Here is a 12,726-nt window from a genome sequence, read left to right as displayed (position 1 = left end):
TTCCATCATTTCTCTCAACTCTTCAATCGCAATCCTAGTTCCACCAGGCCTACACATCCATCTAATCATTGTCATCTCTGTAAGTTTGAGCTTATCTGAAACTGTAGATTTGTAGATTATCTGACATCCAATCTCCAACTAGGAGAATATTTCTCAACAGCTCAAGGCAAGCATATAAACACAATATCCCTCTAATTCATTCCCCCCCCCCCTTCCCAATTAATGACCACCCAAATAAAAAATTAAGAATATCCTGTACTATAACAAACATTAAACATGAACACTAACCTTGCAAGCTACACGGTAAGGACACAGCTTCCCAAAGCCTAATGGAGGAGATATTTTCCTGAGAAGGGTAACCACATCCAAATGCTTAATTCTGCCCTTGGCATCGGGGTCATACTCTGACCAAAGTGTGATAAACTCATCCAAGTGGTGAGGACCCAGGATAGACCAATCACGTGTCAGGTAATCAAAGTTGTCCATGATGACAGCAACAAACAAATTGATAATCTGTTGGAAAATACAAACAATACAATAATTCAGACAGATGCCTGGACTGAGTAGCTTAGCCAAGTGATAGAGGAAACATGTACAGTACTGATTTATGGATGGTGGTTACCTCCAGACAATTTTATTCATTTTCAGGTAAACATTTAGTAGTAAAGGGGCTCTTATTGAAGGCTACTGTATATCAAACACCTTAAGAAAGTCTATGCTGAGGTGACAAAGACCATCATGTAGCAACAAGAAGACAAAAAATAAATATTAGCTTAAAGGATGCCAACACTACCTTGGTTAGCTTATGAGGGCACTACAAACTTTTAACAATTTGACAAATACAGTACTATATACATATAAGCTGAGATCTGTGAGTTGAGCATATATAATCTGGGCTCTGAGTGTTGAATCAAAGACTCAACCAACTTATTATTAGTAGCATTATTACTTTATCATTGTTATGATATCTCTATGCCTTAATCTCTACAGTCAATCGGAATTCTCCCAATCTTATACAAATTAATTAGGCTTTAGTCAACCAGCTACACAGTAATTTCAAGAAAAGAACATATTACAGGGTATTTTATGATTTTATTCTACCACTGAAAAGGTTACTCATATTACTGTAAGAAGGATTTTACAGCGCTAGGATGAACTGCATAGCTATTAATGTGTTTAAATCACTCTCATCTTAAATGTCAGGACCAACTTGCATAGCCCTGGGCTTCTACATAGGATTGGATAATGGATGGATGGATTGGTTCAACAATACTGATAAGGAGGTGGGATTTACCATCTTCCATTAGAGTATCACAAATCAGCTAAGTGACTGACTGACTAGTGTATCTTATCATGGCAGTTCAACATCAAGGATCAAAGTCACTAAATATGCATAATAAAAACACAGAGCAAATGTTACTAATAAGGTACAAAACAAAAGGATAAAAACTTGATAAAAATATACATAACCAGCAGAAACTATGAAGACTCTGCAGCTTACCAGAAATGAACATAGTGTGTAAAATGAGATGAAGTATGGGTAGGCAACCAGGGAGCCACAGGTGCTAGCTGAATCAAAGTCCTCAGATGCACGGTCACAAGCAGCATTCTCAGGTAAACAAGACAGCATGATCTCCTGCCATGCCTCACCTGCAAACCATAAACCACTCCAATAAGGCAGCATAATTCTATGCAGCTTGGGGGGTTACTATACAGTGGTCTCTTGGTTATTGCACACTTGGTTACAGGGTTTTTGTTACTGTTGCATAATGAAAATTTGCACTCTGCCATTATCGCTCATTTTCTGGCTAAAAAATATTGTTTTCATGCACCTGAGCTGCTTTTCATCAACAATGATAGTGCTGTATCTGTGGTTTCTGACGGCTTGGAGAGATTCAAAGATGAGGCCCTAATCAAGAAGTTTATCCCAGGTGGTGAACACCACTATCTCTCAATCACCAAGCCTTAGATCCCCTTACCTCAAGGTCTTCTCAGATTTCTCTATGGTATCTGTTTCCTTACTGAGCCCTTTTCATCACTTCCTATTAACCTAACCATGCCTACGTGCGTTTCTGACGCTTACCATAACAGTACGTATGTACTCAGTAGGTATAAATTGTTTTAAAAGGGGAAAATTTGAGTTTATGAGTGGGGTGCCTGGTACCAATTAGGATAAATCCCACAGGTTCTGTGCTTCTGTGTTTCCGTTATTGTACAATTTCGTTATCACACAAAAGGTGTGGTACCAATTATGCATGATAGGGAAAAATCCCACAGGTTCTGTGCTTCTGTTCTTGCACAATTTTGTTCTCATGCAATAGGTGAGGCACCAATTTTGCATAATAACCAAGGGATCACTGTACTGTTTTTATTCCAACTTAGCCAAAATTTTTGTCCTTTTGCAGCTTATTTCCTTTTGTCCATTTGCAACTTATTTCCTGTAGCTCAGTGGCAGAAAAACAATGCTAGAGCTCTACATCCAATTCATAGCACCACTCTGTGAAGGGCATCATACTGCAGTGTTAATCTGTTGTTGCAATTCAGAATTAAAGATGCAGATAGCAATGATAGGCCAAGTTTGGGTAAAAACAATATAACACCTGTTTCCTAACCATATATTTAATGATTGGGTGTCTTAATACTGTGGTAGGTGGGAGCACCCATCATACACTCACATGATGAACTGCTGCCTTCAGGTGACTACACTATGTGACAAGCCAGATGGTTTCCTAGTTATGAGAAATAATGTACTATGCTGGGTGGTAACCAAAAGACACCTGGTGATCTAGTGGGTTAAGGTGATCCAACCAAATGAAGCATTTAAGGGTTTCCATCCGAGGTTTGGTTGGGATGTATAGCTGACAGTGCCGCCCGCAGGCAAGTGAGGCTCGTCATCTTTCCCTTAAAGTTGGGGGCTGAGTAGTGTATTCCTGGGCCCCTGCACAATGTTAGGCAAAGAAGAATTGGATGATTGATGGATAGTGCATCAATACTCAAATTTATGATATTTTGTAAGGGGTATGAATGATGAGGTGAAAGAGAGACACATTATCCAGGTGCTTGAGGGTGCGAGTGCGGACATCTGTGGATTGACTGAGACTAACAGGAGAAGTAAGAGTGTGTGAGAGTGGGGATATGGTTGGGGTATATGTGTGGAGGTATATATGTGGGGGTAAATGCAAATGAGAGGGCAAAAGAGGGTGTATGTATTGCTGCGTGGAAGAGATGGAAGGAGAATATAACAAAGTATTGATCAGTTGGTTCAAAGATTGTGTGAGTAAGATTGAAAGTTAGAATACAAATGTGGGTGATTATGTGTGTGTATGTGCCAATGGAAGACAGTGTTAGCAGAATAAAAGAAGAGTTCTGGGCAAATGCGGAGGCACGCAGGGAAAAGGAATGAGAGAGTGTCTTTGACTGGAGATATGAATTGAAAAGTAGGGACTGTGAAGGTGGATGGAATAGTTGGTGAGTGGGGTGTGCCTGCAGAGTGGGTGAGAATGGCAGAGCTCTAGCTTACATTTGTGCAGGGAAGGAGTTTGTGATAGCCAATACCCACTTTACACACAAAATAATTCACAGGTATACATGGCGAGTGATGAGAAGGGTGGGTGGTGAACTGAATGAACAGAAGGCAATGATTGATTATGTGCAGGTGGATGACAGAATGAGAAGGTATGTAACGGATGCAAGACGATACAGAGGTTGAGGGTGTGGACTTTCAGACCACCACTTGGTGGTGGTGAAAAGGTTCAAATGTGATGGTTGAACAGAAGGAGAGAAGGACAGCAGGAAGTACTCCATTCAAGGAGGGTAGAAAGGTTGAAAGATGATGGAGAAAAGGCACAACATAAGAGAGAAATGGAGAAGCAACAGGGTAAATATGATTGGGACATGGAAGGTGTGTGAAAAATATTCACAGAAGATATCTGTGCTGCATGTGAGATGGTGTGTGAGGTGATGAGAAGGCAAAAGAAGATGCAAAGGACAGCATCGTGGAATGAAGAGGTGAGACAAACTGTGTCACAAAAGAAGAAAACACACAGTGAATGGACAAGATGCAGAGACATAGAGAAAGTTGAGAGACAGAAGAGAGAGTTATATGTATAGAGGAAGAGAGAGGTGAAAAGATTAGTAAGAAAGGGTAAGAAGACAGTGGATGATGAATTTGAAAGGAATTTCAGAGTTATGTGGAGAGAATGTAATAAAATGTTCTGGAAGGAGGTAAAGAAAAAGAGACAGGGTGATAAAGAAGATAGTAGGGAAGTGAAAGATAAATATGGAAGACTGAGTGGAGAATGGATAAAAAGTGATGACCAGATGAAGAGAACACTTTAAGGAACTGTTAAACATACTGAATGAAAGTAATCTGAGTATAAGTGGCTGGGGAATGACTGGGAGAAGGAGGGAGGTGAGAAGGGAGGAAGAGATCAGTAGGATGAAAGTAGTGGCAGCAAAGAAGTCAAAATGGGGAAACGCCAGGATTTGATGAGGTGCGTGGCAAAATGGTGAAGAAGGGGGGAGAGACAGTGGCAGAATGGATATGGAAGATGTCCCAACTAGCCAGGGGGGAAGGTAGTCCTGGATGATTGGAAGTCAGGTACAATATTTTTATTCTCTTGTACAATGGAAAAGGGGAAAAAAAATGTGTGGTAATCATAGGGGCATTTGTCTTCTTAGTGTAACAGGAAAAGTATATGGTAGGATACTTATTGACAGAGTTAGCGAAAGAAAAGAAGATTTAGTTGGAGAAAAACAGGGTGGTTTCAGGAAGGGAAGAGGTTGTGTAGATCAGATGTTCATCCTTAGGTCTTTAGTGTAAAAGTTTCTAGAGAAGGGAAACAAGGTGTATGAAGCCTTCATGAATTTGGAGAAAGCATATGACAGAGTAAATAGATAAGGAATGTGGAAAATATTAGAAACCACATGGAGTAAATGGAAAGCTGTTGAATGCTGTGGACATTTTTTTTATGCAAGGAAGAAGAACCAAAGCCCAAGAGCCTGCAAACTGTTCCTTCCAAGAAAAAAACAAAAACAATACAACAGAGAGCCAAATTCAAGATCGGTTCATTTCAAGAAGCCTGGACACTGTGTTTGCAAGACTGGAGATCAAAGGATGTATGAAATACAGACAGAGGGAGACAGTTCTAGAGCTGACCTGTTGCATAAATGAAGGACTGGGAATAATGGTTAACTCCTGCATTAGAAAGCTGGACAGAAAATGGATGAGAGTTTGTTCCTAGATGGGTGCTATGTGCCCATTGTAGAAGTGGAGGGATGCAAGCAGACAGTTCAGAGGAGCTATGACCATTGAAATAGTGACAGAAAAGAGATAAAGATGCAACAGTGCAGTGAAGACACAAAGGTTGAAGGGAGCCAGTAAGAGGTGGAGAATTAATGAAACGTAAAGCCCTTGACTTCACCCTGAGAAGAGCTTTATGTGGGGAGCCTCCCCACACATGAGAGTTGTACTCTACACAAGGGTGAGTAAAACCTGTGTAGAAAGTCAACAACTGTGCAGGGGTAAATAAAGTACTGAATCGGCTTAGCACAACTAATCTCTTCGAAGCAGATTTTACAAGAGATGTAATATGATCTTTCCAAGATAAATCCCAAGAGAATGAAACCCCAATTATGTTTAACCCCTCCGTGGCCGAAGGCCCAGAATTTACTGTGTATGGCAGGTCGACGCCGGGGCCATTTTTTGAAGTTTCGAAAATTGATTTTTTTTTTCTTACCATATTGAAGAGAAAGTTCAGATGCACCTAACAGTACAAATCCCAGCTTCTTAGACGCATTTTATGGCTTGCAATGGAGCATGGAAGTTGCAGAAATATCGGCAACCGATATCTGCTGCCCAGGGGACTGCAGGAACGCAACTGGGCAGGTGTTGTTATTTTTTTTTTTTTACCTCTAAAAACAATACGAATGGTGCTGAAATGTTGTGCATATATGAGATATGATGATATCGAATGATTTCAGTACATAATCTGTTAGGAATGGCTGGAAAAAAAAAATTGTTATGAATATTTTTTCATCTTTTTGATATAAAATATGTTTATGGTAGTTTTGAGTTATTTTTTACGTTATCATTGTGCCCATGCTTGGAAAAGGGAGCGAAAGAGTTGAATTTTCAGTCCTAAATGAGAAAACTGCATGTCCTCCAAGGTTAGACTCTGCCACAGGAGAATAAAGTGGAGGGTCAGATCCGATTAGCAATACGGAAGTTGAGTTGCAACTTCCAGCTCCCACACCATGAGCATGGCTACAAATAGAATTGTAATGCAGTTTCAGAAGACTAATTATTATGAATACAGATACAAAGCAGAAATAAATAAGTTTACAGTCGGGGGAAAACGCATTTTTTCCGTAATAACATGTTCATCTTTCTCTATCATTTTACGTTCATCTTTATCATTTTACCTTGTTATTTTCACAATATATATATTGCTGTCTCATAAACAGGGTGGTTGAATGTGTTTTGCAAGGGAGGAAAAAGATTGTATTTTCTGTCTGGATCGAGATAATGGGTGTAACTATGTGTTCTTAGGCATGGCCACAAGCGAAATGATCGTACATACACTTGTCACGACAGCAGATGGTGAACTGACAGATGATATGTGAGAGGGTGAAGTCAAGGTCAGTCTCATATCCCAGATTTTCATTCACTTCCTGAAAATTTTCACAGATTTCTACAAGTTGCACTGCATCAAATGATCCAAACCATTACAGCAAACATGAGCAAATAGGTAAAGATACCAAGACAAAAATGTATTTTTCACTTATTATCATGTATTTTTTGTATGTGCCTGTATTACTTCATAATCGTAAGCAGGTGGTTGTGTGTGTTTTGCAAGAGAGGACAAAGATGATATATTCTGCCTGGGTCGAGATAATGGGTGTAGTTGTGCTTGTTTAGGCATGGCTAGGAGTGAAAAAATCAAAAATCCACTCATCACAGCAGCAGGCTTTGACCTGCTTGATTAGGTGTATGGGAGTGTAGTGTTGGTCAGTGTGAAGACGTTTAGAATGTTCGTTCACTTCCCAAAAATTTTTGCAGTTTTTTATAGGCCGCGCTCAAACGACGCCTGAGGCCATTGATTGGCTAAACGTCATTCGACGCCAGTGGCCACAGAGGGGTTAAGGATGATGCAGGATTGAGCTGGATATTATTAAACATTAGTGGGTACTCCTGTGGAAGATTATGTTGGGTTGATAGGTGTAAGAACTGAGTCTGATGCACAGGCCACCACTGTGCATGTGGATGGTGAATTAAGAGCATTTTTCTATGTGAATGTTGGACTGAAACATGGAAGTGTCATCTCTCCATTGTTGTTCAATCTGTATATTTGATGGGGTTAGAAAGGTGATACAAGGTAGAGCAGTGGATGTTGGAGCAGCCCTAATGAGAGATGGCAGCATTTAGAAACTTCCTTTTCTGTTGTTTGCAGATGATACTGTATTGTTAAGTGAAGACAAAGGGAACTGCCAGGGCTGGTGAATGAGTTTGGGAGTCTGTATAAGATATGGAAACTAAAGCTGAATGTGGGGAAGAGTAAAGTTACGGTTTTCAAGAGAAATGAAGTCACTGAATGCACAATGAGGTTGGATAATGAGGAAGTGGAAAATGTGAGTGCATTTAAGTACTTGGGTAGTGTGATGAGTAATGATGGAAGTTTGTAGGATGAAGTGCTTGAAACGTTACAACAGGGAAGAAAGGTTGCTGGTTCTCTGAAAGCAGTGGTAAGAAATACGGAAATGAGTATGGAAGTAAAAAAGTGACTGCATGACAGTAGTGTAATACCAACTCTAATATATGGAAGTGAAGCTTGGACCTTGTTGGAAGAACACAAGTCAAGAGTGAGAGCTGTTGAAATGAGTTACTGGTATTTGAGGGAAGCATGTGGAGAGAGAAATGAGAAGGTGAAGAAGTGTTGTGATGTGAATGTGATAGAAAGCATTATGAGAACAACACTGAGGTGGTTTGGCCATGTGGAGAGGATGGAGAGCGAGAGACTGATGAGAAGAGTGTATGCAAGTGAGATGGAAGGGGGGAGGGAGGGGGAGGCCAAGGATAAGGTGGAGGGATGGAGTGGAGAGGTATATGAAAGAGGAGGGTGTGAGCTGGGGGGAGGGTAGCGAAATGGAGGGGGACAGGGCGTCATGGAGGCAATTTGTTTGCGGTCACCCCTTACATGATTAAGGCATCTAGCAACAGATAGTAAAATAGATGATAATCTGTAAACCATTTATAACAACAGTAATCTATCTGTCTATCTATCTATTTTTAGCCAGACACCATAATCCCATATGGGGTGGCCTTTTGTCTTTGAGTTGGTTGTTTTATGGGTAGGGGCACTAACCCTCCACAAACCCACTTGTTGACAAGTAGTAACACACATGAGTTGGTAACATTGTTACCACCCAGCATGGTAAATAGTGTCCTGGCTTACAAGAAACCATTAGACTTGGCACTCAATGAAAACCCACAGGAAAAGGAATGAGTAGTAGCAAAAAGAGACAGGAAAAATGGGAGAAATAGGAAGAAAGGAGGACAGACACAGAAAATGAATGATAAAAGTGAAGGAAAAAGTAGGCAGCACTACACTCAACCCCCTGTTATCATGCCTAATTGGTCACAGGAAACGTGCGTGATAGGTGAATACGCAAAAGCTGAACTGAACAATCAATGGGAAAATTTCTAATTGGTTTTTCAGTGGCCCATTTTTCTAACTTTTAACCACTTTATGCCTATGATTTCCTGCCACTCTCTCCTCTAACATGAAATAAAGCATTATTATATTAATAATAACAGTATAATGAATAAATAACAACATAAAAGGCCATCAAACTTTTATAAGGATTACGGCTTGGGTGGTTTGATGGGTTACGAGGCTTGGGAGTGGCTTAGTTGCCGCCAGATTTCTTTGGCTGTCTCCATTTCTTTAGTGTCCACAGCTAAAGGGGGTATCACATGGTACCTTATATCAGGAATGGCTGAGGAACATTTAAGTGGAACAAAACTTGGACGCTATCACACACGTTCCTCACACTGTCGTCAGAGCCCCATCTCAGTTGTAAACACGAGATTACTTTATCGACATCACAGTTTTTTCGGCATAAGAAATATTAACTCTTTATAAGGGTTTCAAAACGATTGATATTTACTCTAAAATACAATATTAATAAGTATTCACTGTTAGGCTAAATTTCAATGCTGTAGTACGATATATTTTTCGAACCGAATGAGTTTTGGTCACTGTTTTGCCCGTCGTGTCCTTGGCAGGAATCCGTTCAGATGCATTCCAAATGCCCGTGCTATAATCGGGAATTTTACCACGTTACCGTTCCGATTAACCATCGTATCCTCTGCAAACCTCGTATGAAGTGCTGTGTGAATAAGTTTTGCTTAGCCTGTCTTCAAACTCGATGCGTGATAGCATGTATGGTTGTGCATTTGATGTGTGCGTGATAGCAGATAAGCGTGATAGCTGAACGCGTGATAGCAGGGGGTTGAGTGTACATCAAAAGAGTGAATGATGGCAACCACCAGCTACCACCATATAATAATAATAATAATAATAATAATAGTAAAATTCACTCTCATCTTAAATGTCAGGACCAACTGCCTAGCCCTGGGCTCCTATGCTCCTCATGGGGCAACATAGAATTGGATGATGGATGGATGGATGGATGGATAAAAATAATGATATTAATAATTATAATAATAATAATAATAATAATATTAATAATACCAATGGTGGAGGGTAGGAGAACTCACTATCCACTCACTGTAGTGCTGCCTTGGGAGTCTGCCTGTTCCTCTCTTTCTTTCTTCCTCTTATGTCTTTCTTTTCTTCATTCTGTCCTCTTCCTTCTGCCGACAGATGACTTTACACTCCCTCTTTTGCCTTTCTTTCCTTCACTCCTTCCTCTTCCTTCTGCCTCTGGGTGACTCTACACCAACTGACAAGCCAAATGGTTTCCTGTACACCAGGAAACCATTTACTAAGCTGGGTGGTAACCATATAACTAAATTATGGTTCCTGGTGGTTTAGTAGGTAATCAAGGCTCTCCAATCAGATTAAGCCTGTGTAGGTTTATCTCCAAGGGGTGGTTGGGATTTATTGCTCACGTAATGCCACTCGGGGATGAGTGAGGCTGGTCACTCTCATCTTAAATGTCAGGACCAACTTGCCTAGTCCCACGCTACTCATGGGGCACCACAGGATTGAATGATGGATGGATGGATAACAATAAAAAAAATAATCTCCATCTATCTATCTATCTATAGCCCAACTCCCTAATGCCGCAAAGGGTGGTCGCAGACAAAACACCTCCAAGTCATTCTGTCATCCACCATTTGACTGCCCTCCCCCCAATTCACTCCCACTTCCCTCATATACCTCTCAACTCCATCCCTCCACCTCATCCTCGGTCTTCCCCTCCCTCTTCTCTCCACTTCACTTACATACACCCTCTTAGTCAGTCTTTCATTCTCCATTCTCTCCACATGTCGAAACCACCTCACTGTATTTCTCCAAATCTTCTCAACCACATCCACAACCACCCCACAACGTTCCTTCACTTTTTCATTTGTCAACCTGTCCCTCCATGTCACTCCACATCAAGTAACTCATTTCCACTGCTCTCACTCTTGAATTGTTCCCCTCTAGCAAGGTCCATGACTCGCTTCCATCCGTCAGGGTAGGGATCACAGTACTATCATGCAGTGACTTCTTAACTTCCATACTCACCTCCCTATTTCTCATCACTGATTTCAGTGAACCAACAACCTTCCTTCCCTGCTGTACCCTATCAAGTACTTCACCCCCAAAACTTCCATCCTTGTTCATCATACTACCCAAGAACTTGAATGCACTCACATTCTCCATATCCTCACCATCCAACCTCACTGTGCATTCTGTGACTCCATTCCTCTCAAACACCATAACTTTACTCTTGTTCATATTAACTTTCAGATTCCTCTTCTTACACGCAGTCCCAAATTCATTCACCAAACCCTGCAACTCCTACTCATATTCACTCAGCAATACTGTAGCATCAGCAAACAGCAACACCAGAATCTTCCACATCTCACCTTCATTCATTAGAGCCACCCCCACATCCACTGCCCTACCTTGCACCTCCTTTACAACCCCATCCATGTATATATTAAACAGCCATGGAGACATCACACATCCCTGCTTCAGTCCCACATTTAGATGAGAGATCTCACTCAGCTCACCATGACTCGCACCATAGACCTAGCTCCTTCGTACATACTCTTCACAGCACTCAACAATTTCCCCTCCACTCCATATATTCTTAATACCTTCCACATACTTTGTATATCTATTCTGTCATAAGCTTTCTCCAAGTCCATGAAGGCAGCATACACTTTCTTTCCCTTCTCTAGATACGTCTCCACTAAACATCTTAGAACAAATATCTGATCTACACATCCTTTTCCCTTCCTATATCCCCCTTGTTCTTCTCCAACTAGCTCCTTTGTTATATGCCTAACCCTGTCAATGAGTATTCTACCATATATTTATCCAGTCACACTATGAAGGCAAATACCCCTATGGTTACCACATATTTCTCTCTCCCCTGATTTCCAGTCCTCTGGAACCCTTCCCTCTTCCCATGCCAATCTACACAACTTCCATATCCACACCACAACAATCTCACCCTCCATACTTCGGCATTTCACCACGCTATCTATCAATCTATTTATAGACCAATGCCCTAATCCCACAAAGGGTGGCCACAGACAAAAAGCCTCCAAGTCATTCTGTCACCCACCATTTGACTGCCCTCCCCCCAACTCACTCCCCTCTCCCTCATACCTCTCGTAACTCTATCCCTCCACCTCATCCTCAGTCTTCCCCTCCCTCTCCCTCCCACCATTTCACCAACATACACCCTCTTAGTCAGTCTTTCATTCTTCATTCTCTCCACATGTCGAAACCACCTCAGTTTATTTCTCCTAATTATCTCAACCACATCCACATCCACCCCACAACGTTCCTTCACTTCTTCATTCGTTAACCTGTCCCTCTACGTCACTCCACATGCTCCTCTCTAGTAACTCATTTCCACTGCTCTCACTCTTGACTTGTTCCCCTTAGCATGGTCCATGCATCACTTCCATATGTCAGGGTAGGGACCACAATACTATCATGCAGTGACTTCTTAATTTCCATACTCACCTCCCTATTTCTCATCACTGCTTTCAGTGAACCAACAACCATCCTTCCCTGCTGTACCCTTTCAAGAACTTCACCCCCAAAGCATCCATCCTTACTCATCACACTACCCAAGAACTTGAATGCACTCACATTCTCCATATCCTCACCACCCTACCTCACTGTGCATTCTGTGACTTCATTCCTCTCGAACACCATAACTTCACTCTTGTTTACATTACGTTTCAAATTCCTCTTCCTAAACACTGTCCCAAATTCATTCACCAAACCTTGCAACTCCCATTCATATTCACTCAACAATACTGTATCATCAGCAAACAGCAACACCAGAATTTTCCACATCTCACCCTCGTTCATTAGGGCCACCCCCATATCCACTGCCCTACCTTGCACCTTCTTTACAACCCCATCCATGTATATATTAAACAGCCATGGAGACATCACACATCCCTGCTTCAGTCCCACATTTTGATCAAAGAACTCACTCTGCTCACCATCCACTTGCACAGTAGCC

The 12,726-nt window shown here is 41.3% G+C and overlaps 1 protein-coding gene across 1 annotated transcript in view; it reads right to left on the bottom strand.

The window, feature by feature from the left end:
• Positions 1-12,726, bottom strand: part of LOC145414371 (muscle calcium channel subunit alpha-1-like) — a 1,622,725-nt gene that overhangs the window by 211,629 nt on the left and 1,398,370 nt on the right. Inside the window, exons 35-36 of the mRNA XM_080283905.1 lie at positions 1,502-1,650; positions 289-513 (exon numbers count right to left, since the gene is read on the bottom strand). Of these exons, the coding sequence (XP_080140031.1) occupies positions 289-513; positions 1,502-1,650 (374 nt within the window). The remainder of the gene's footprint in view (positions 1-288; positions 514-1,501; positions 1,651-12,726) is intronic.

This window comes from Coenobita brevimanus, chromosome 99, assembly GCF_032717465.1.
Source record: "Coenobita brevimanus isolate Jiangsu-jjx chromosome 99, ASM3271746v2, whole genome shotgun sequence".
Classification (NCBI taxonomy): domain Eukaryota; kingdom Metazoa; phylum Arthropoda; class Malacostraca; order Decapoda; family Coenobitidae; genus Coenobita; species Coenobita brevimanus.
This window is presented reverse-complemented; position numbering and strand designations above follow the sequence as displayed.